The 7,489-nt window shown below is 44.4% G+C and overlaps 2 protein-coding genes across 4 annotated transcripts in view; one reads left to right on the top strand and one right to left on the bottom strand.

The window, feature by feature from the left end:
• The window catches only part of ACSL4 (acyl-CoA synthetase long chain family member 4), a 48,629-nt gene that overhangs the window by 35,476 nt on the left and 5,664 nt on the right, over positions 1–7,489 (top strand). For all 3 annotated transcript variants that reach the window (XM_074962493.1, XM_074962495.1, XM_074962496.1), the window contains exons 8-14: positions 786–909; positions 2,144–2,215; positions 3,381–3,520; positions 4,071–4,243; positions 4,463–4,537; positions 5,009–5,197; positions 6,463–6,577. In XM_074962493.1, the coding sequence (XP_074818594.1) occupies positions 786–909; positions 2,144–2,215; positions 3,381–3,520; positions 4,071–4,243; positions 4,463–4,537; positions 5,009–5,197; positions 6,463–6,577 (888 nt within the window). The remainder of the gene's footprint in view (positions 1–785; positions 910–2,143; positions 2,216–3,380; positions 3,521–4,070; positions 4,244–4,462; positions 4,538–5,008; positions 5,198–6,462; positions 6,578–7,489) is intronic.
• LOC141993236 (uncharacterized) overlaps positions 1–7,489 on the bottom strand; it is a 53,347-nt gene that overhangs the window by 21,712 nt on the left and 24,146 nt on the right. The window lies entirely within an intron of this gene.

The raw sequence follows: 7,489 nt of genomic DNA on the forward strand, positions 1-7,489 counted from the left end.
AAAATGAGGAGCTGCTATGAATTTGGGGGGGGGGGGCGGGGGAAGAGAGGAGGGATTTGAAGGTGGAAGGGCTTTGATTATCCAGCTTCAAATAGAAGCTAGTTTCAGCCTTAACTCCGTAACTGGGATTAGAGACCTCCTACTTGGAAAGGAAAAGGCAGTTGGAGCACTAAGGACCTCCTGTGTTCCACTGCAAGAAGAATCCCTCTGCTAGAATCAGTGGGTGAAATCCTGACCTTGTTGAAGTTGGTGTTAAAATTCCCATCAACTGCAATGGGACTTTCAAATGTTGAGCTTGGAGAATTCCCAGTGTGGTTGCATACAGGCAGTGGCGAGCTGGAGCCACTTCGCACCAGTTCGCGCGAACCGGTTGTTAAATTTTGAAGCCGGTTTACAATCGGTTGTTAAAGAATACAAGGAACCACAGTGTGCTGTGAGGCAACTAGAAAGCTTTTGAATGTAATAACAAGAAAACACTTAAGCACATGGTTAACTTTAGGCAATTTTTACTCACCCGGTGGGTCTTCGGTGGCACTTCGGCAGTGGGTCCTTCAGTGCCGCTGAAGACCCGGAGCGAGTGAAGGAACTGGTTCTTCAGCTTTTGGCAGCTCATCACTGCATACAGGAGAATATACTCCAGTAGTGATCTGTTTGACGTAGATTTTTGGAAAACTAGTAATTCTGTCTTTCTGTTCTTGATAATACAATACTCTGTTGCACTAGATGAAGTATTTTCAGCCCACTCTTGGATCCCTACGTTAATTATATAATCCTTGCTTTGCTAGACCCAAGGACACTTACGTTGGGTACTTGCCTCTGGCTCATGTATTAGAACTGACAGCAGAAATATCCTGCGTTACCTATGGCTGCAGGATTGGATACTCCTCTCCACTCACTCTATCGGACCAGGTGAGGGGAAACTTTCAGCACAGTGTTTAAGGAAAATCTTGGTGGTTGTACTTTTTTTTATTTTTCTTGATCAGTTACTTATCTTATTGCAAAAATATGATATACATTGCAGTTAATATCAAAAGCAGTAGTACCTTCTGAAAACGTAACCACAAACAAAAAGCTAAGCTCCTGGTGAAACTGTACAGTAGATCTCAAAACATGCATTTCTATCTACATTTTGAGTTTTCATCATCTTTAGGTAAAGTCAGAATTACCCATAAATTAAAAGAAAAACCAAAAGACTGCACATAAGTGGTGGTGGTTGTTGTTGTGTGTGTGTTTTTGTTTTTTTTTTTTTTAGTTTCTGCCTCAGTAGATACAGTATTATCCATTGTCACAACAGGATATCAACAGGTATCAAAAGACTAACTGCACTTGATTTTTGCTATAGCTGACTATGAGTGTTAAATGTTCTCCTTTTAGTTCTATGATTTAAAAAAAAGATTTAACCATTGGGTAATACACACAAAAGAAAATTAGTTTGTGTAAAAGCTCTGCTGAGCCTGCCCTACCTGGCCAATAATTGCTTTGTAAATCACTAGTTTGCCACTTTAGTCAGCTTTTGGTTCTCTTGCTTGCCTAATAGTTGTCAATGAGGTGAAACCCGTAAAAGAAAATCCTCCATTAGCTGATTGAAGGGGCAGAGGCACTTGTTGGAAATGGGTAAATGATCAATAAAAAGCTGCAATGTGTATCTGCATCCTCCAAATGTAAATAACTGAAAACATCATAAACATGCTGAAGAATGTAATAAAGTAGAAGAGAAAATGAACACAAGTTTGTTATGCAAACTAGCCAGCAGATGCACAGCTTGGAAGCACTGAGGCACAAGAAAACAAATCACATGTCGGATGGATTTGTGGGGATCATCATAACTTGGTTCCTATTGAAAATCACCCCTTGAAGTCAGACCATACAACAGAAAATGCTAGAAGGATAACTAAAGAAAGCAAAAACGATTCACACAATGTGGCTTGGTCTAGCAAGCTTTGATTTCAGCCGATATTTGGCATGAGATGAGGCTGACAATACACTTTTCTGCTCCACCCCACTGAGAAAATAGTAATCTGGGGAGGGAAGGGGGGGAAGTTCAGAAACTGCACACTAGGTTATCTCCTGTTTCTTTCTTATTCTCCCCTAACCAGTCACCAGTTTCTCAGTTTAACGTTTTCACGTTTTGTCTTTATTTCAGTCAAGTAAAATTAAGAAGGGAAGCAAAGGAGACTGTACTGTACTGAAGCCCACACTGATGGCGGCTGTGCCTGTAAGTATGAGAAGGTAGAGGACATGATTAAGGCTACATTTTAGTCACGGGTATTTGCAGTAAAAGTCATGGACAGGTCGCTGGCAGTAAACAAAAATTCACAGCCCATAACCTGTCCATGACTGGTACTATATACCCTTAACTAAAACTTGGGCCGGGGGGGCTGCGGGTGCTCCGAGGTGGGAGGGTGGGCGACAGTGCATAGCCTGGGACCCCGCTGGTGCTGGACGGGAGTTGGAGAGGCTGGAGGGGAACCGCAGCCAATGGGGGCTGCGGGGGTAGTGCCTGCAAGCACAGGCAGTGTGCAGAGCCCTTGGCCCCTCCACCTAAAATGAAGAGCTGCAGGGACATGCCAGCCCCTTCCGGGGGAATCCCCCTTTTTCCCCCCTGAGGTAAACGCCACCCCGCAACACAACCCCCTGACCCAGCCCTGAGCCCCCCTCCCACACCTAAACTGCTGCCGCTGTTCAGGCAGCCCCTGAGCCAGCTGCACCAGCCCCTGCAAAAGTCATGGAGGTTATGGAAAGTCACAGAATCCATGACAGACACGCAACCTTAGGCATGATTAGCAAGGACATTCTTATTTTTCCATATATTCACTCCAGCAACATCCCTAGATGGCTAACAACATTGATGTGAAGTGTTTAAAAAAGTCTAAGGTTTAAGATGCAGCTTGTAGAAGTGCGTCAGTGTGTTAACTAGTGGAATAGTTCTAAATGGTCTCCGAGGTAATTTGGTTACTTACCTAGGACTGACTATAGAAATACAAGGCCAGATTGCCAAACTATAAAATGTTTTACTATGTGAGGCTTTTTCTTTCTCCTAGGCAATCAACTTCATAACTTGAAAGGGGTTTATGAGGCAGGATGGATGAGGAAAGGAAAAAATGTGACTTTGTTCTCCAGTTCTGTTACCCATTTCCACACATTATTCTACCACCTTGAATAGTCCCTAGCTGGAATAGAATATAAATTCATTAAATAGATGACATATTAAGGGAAAATGTTAAGTATTGCACAACAATTTGGCAGAGACTGCATAGCTAAAGTGAAATCATCCATTTAAAATGAATAGTACTTTTCTTGTTTTGTTTTTTAGTTAGGTTTGATGCATGTTTTCAATCAGAAGTAGTAATTATTTGTCCTCTTTTCAATCTTTGCTGTAGGAAATAATGGACCGAATTTATAAGAATGTCATGAGTAAAGTCCAAGAGATGAACTATATTCAGAGAACTCTGTTCAAGATAGGCTATGACTATAAACTGGAACAGATCAAAAGGGGGTATGATGCACCTCTGTGTAATATGTAAGTACAGTTAAAGGTTCAAATATCTTTCAATGTATATAATTTATCAGAAATTAAGAGGTGATTTGAGCACAGTCTATAAGCAATTCTCCTTGTGTAAGTAATCCGGTACTAGAGGACTCCAGGCTAACAGACAAAGGCTTAACAAGATCCACTGACTATGTCTAATTCAGAGAAGTTCAAACTGAAAATAAGCTGAAAGTCTAACAGTAAGGGCCATTAATCATTGAAACACATTACCGAGGGATGTAAATTTTCCATCTCTTGGATTTTTTTTAAAAACCAGAATGGATGTCTTTCTAAAAAATGCTTTATTTCAGCCACAAGATACTGGGCTAGACGCAGGAGTTACTATGTAAAATTCTATGGCTTGGGTAACACTTGACAGACTACATCATCATGATGGTCCCTTTGGGCCTTTAAAATCTGTGAATCTTATTACTTGTTAGATGTGTCCGCTGAATAGATAAAGAGGGGTATGAGAGTCTCTAGCCTTTCCTGCAAAGGAGTAGAACAAGTAATATTTATACATGGTTTCTTTTACCTCAAGACTGCTGTTTAAAAAGGTAAAAGCATTGCTAGGAGGAAATGTGCGTATGATGCTTTCTGGAGGAGCACCTCTTTCACCTCAGACACAAAGGTTCATGAACATCTGTTTCTGCTGTCCTGTTGGCCAGGGTTATGGATTAACAGAAACCTGTGGAGCTGGAACAATTACTGAAGGTATGTTAACATACTCGTGGAAATCTGCATGTTTAATGTAGATGTGTGAATTTTTTAATTTTCAAGTACAGTTGAAAACATTTGTAGCTCTTCACTTCTAGAGAATAACTTGAGTTAATAGCTACCTTCCTATTCCAGCTCTGTGTTTACATTTCAGTATTGTCAGATTAAAAAAAACTTTTGGCCACCATCTTACTGTTTCTTTCTAACTTCCCATAGTTTCTGACTATAGCACTGGCAGAGTTGGGGCTCCTCTTATTTGCTGTGAGATTAAATTGAGAGACTGGCAAGAAGGTGAGAACATTTTTTTTTTTTCAGGACATTCTACTTAATTCTTTCAGTGAATCTGGCTGCAAATTTCAAGCTACAGGTAAAACATGAATATGAACAGTTCTTGTCAAAATGATCAGTTGGCGTTCAAACCTGAAGATGCACAGCAAACATAGATAGCGATGACAAACTGCAGAGCTACCAAGCCTTTAAGATTCATGCAAATGCATGATCACTATTGCATAATATGTGTAACAGTATTATATTTTGATCTCCGAGTAACTAGTTTTACGGTTTCTAGCCTGTTTTCCTGCTGTCCACAAAATCAACTGTAGACGTTGATGTAATGATGTCATTGAGTATTAGTATTTTGTGATCTCTTGATAAATGGATAATCACTTTATTTTGTGTGTGAATTCTTCAGTATTTTCCAGGGAAAGGAATGTATATTGTATCAATCTGACTTGAAAACAATTTTACTTATCTGGCTTTCAGGGGGCTATACTTGTAGAGACAAGCCTAATCCTAGAGGAGAGATTATAATAGGTGGACCTAATGTCTCTATGGGATACTTTAAAAATGAAGAAAAGACAGAGGATTTCTCCGTGGATGAAAATGGCCAGAGATGGTTTTGTACTGGAGATATTGGAGAATTTCATCCTGACGGATGTCTACAGATCATAGGTTGGGGCCTTACACTTTTTGCCAATTTAAATGCCAGTTAAGCAAGAGCATAACCTCACACACGTGAGTAGTCTCATTGAAGCCAGTAGGACTACTCATGCTTAAAGCTACACACTTCAGTAATTTGCTCAACCATGGTGTTAAAACATATTCTCAAAATTTAGTGATTGTGAAGCCCTGAAATTGATGCGGTTGTCTGCAATCTCATTAACTGTCTCTACGCAGCCTTCACTTTGAAAATTCACACTTCGTTTTTTAGTATTCGTTTAATGGCTAAAATTTAGATTCCCTGTGACTTTTAATTTTAGTTGCAAGTCTGAAAAATTACTCCTAAAGGGCATTTTTAAAAATGGACATTTCCTTAAAAGTTAAATGCTAACCGCTTCTAGGTCAGAGGTGGGCAAACTATGGCCTGCAGGCCACATCCAGCCCGCGGGCCTGTCCTGCCCAGCACCTGGCCCAGGAGGCTTGTCCCTGGCCTCTCCCCCGCTGTTCTCCTTCCCCCAGTCACAGTGCCGCGTGGGCAGCGGAGCTGCGAGCTCCTGCTGCTCTGAGAGGCATGCTAAGGGGGCGGCGGTGGCGCACACGTGGCGGTGAAAGGAGTTTGGTAGAGGGTCCTGGGGGGCAGGCAGGGGGCAGTTAGGAATGGGGCGGAGGTTCCTGTCACGGGGTGGGGGTGAAAGGAGTTTGGTAGAGGGTCCTGGGGGACAGTCAGGGGACAGGGAGCAGTTAGGAATGGGGGGTCCCGGGCGGCAGTCAGGGGACAGGGGGCAGTTGAATGGGGCCGAGGTTCCTGTCACGGGGTGGGGGTGTGGATAGGGGTTGGGGCAGTCGGGGACAGGGAGTAGGGGGAATTGAATAGGGGGCAGGATCTGGGGGGGGGGCGGTTTGGGGCAGGGGGTCCCAGGTGGGGATGAGGAGCAGGGGGGGTTGGATGGGCCGGGCGTTCTGAGGGGGACAGTCAGGGGGCAGGAAGTGGGAGGGGGCGAATGGGGGCAGGGGTGGGGGCCAGGCTCTTTCAGGGGACACAGCCTTCCCTACCTGCCCTCCATACAATTTTGCACCCTGATGTGGCCCACCCTTGTTCTAGGTGACTTGTTTGGCGTTCCTTTTGCTTGTACTTTTTTTTTAAAGTCTTTTGCATGGTATTCCATTAAAATTAAATAAGCATTTAAAATGTGGTACTAAAATTATTTTAACTGAGTATATACAAGTGGAAGAATCTAAACTCCTTTAAAGCAGCATGCCTTTCTAACTGTTCCCAGATCGTAAAAAAGATTTGGTGAAGTTGCAGGCAGGAGAATATGTATCTCTGGGTAAAGTAGAGACAGCACTGAAGAACTGTCCATTTATTGACAATATCTGTGCTTATGCCAAAAGGTAAGTTACGTTAATATTGTCTCTTCCCCTCAAACTCATTTAGGGGCATTCTTTTATTTAATGCTTGATTTTATATATGGTATTCAAAAATCCTTTGTCTGAAATGCAGATTGTAGGCCTAATTCTCCAGTATACTAAGGCCCTCTTATAGCACTAGAGGAGTAAAGGGGGTGGAAATACCCCTGAGGCTGCCCCCCCGTGCAGAGGGTCCCCAGATTAGTGCAGATCTGACATAAGAGCTCTACCCTGGCCCTGTTCCCAGCAAGCCTTGTAGTGAGTAGGGGTGTGGTCACTGTGCACTATGCTACAGCTGTCCTCTGCATACACAGGCCCTTAGAACAATGGGAAGCAATGTGTAAATTTAGAACAGTACTGAGGCCAAGCAGGCTCCCAGCTGCACCAGAATAAGGGGGAGTGCAGGATCAGCTTAAAGCTTCCTTGATGTGTGTTTCCCACCACAACTCCCCTCATTACTGCCCACGGGGGGGCGTGTGAACCACCGTCTGGGGGAGGCTAGGCTCCCAGTCTCACCCATGGCCATGGGCCCAGTCCTGCGGCTAGCCGCCCTAGCCCCAAAGGAGTGCTGGGAGGGTGGGCAGCGCGCAGCCCTAGCCCCGGAGCGCTGGGAAGGTGGGTGGTGTGCGGCCCCAGCCCGGGAGGGCGGGCAGCTGCAGTCTCCCCAGCTCCAGAACATGGAAAGGTGGACAGCATGCAGCGTAAGCCTCCCCAGCCGGAACACTAGGGGGGCTGGAGCTGGAGGACTGGAGCCACATGCAGGGAGCAGTCACGGCAGGGGGCGGGACCACGGCTGGCTGTTTAGGGAGGCACAGCCTTCCCCCAGCCTATGCGACCCATTGCCCATGTTCCTGCTCCAATGCAGGGGCAGGGTAACTGAAAATAGCAGCCTTCTTA

This window comes from Natator depressus, chromosome 9 (genome assembly GCF_965152275.1).
Source record: "Natator depressus isolate rNatDep1 chromosome 9, rNatDep2.hap1, whole genome shotgun sequence".
In the NCBI taxonomy this organism is placed as follows: Eukaryota; Metazoa; Chordata; order Testudines; family Cheloniidae; genus Natator; species Natator depressus.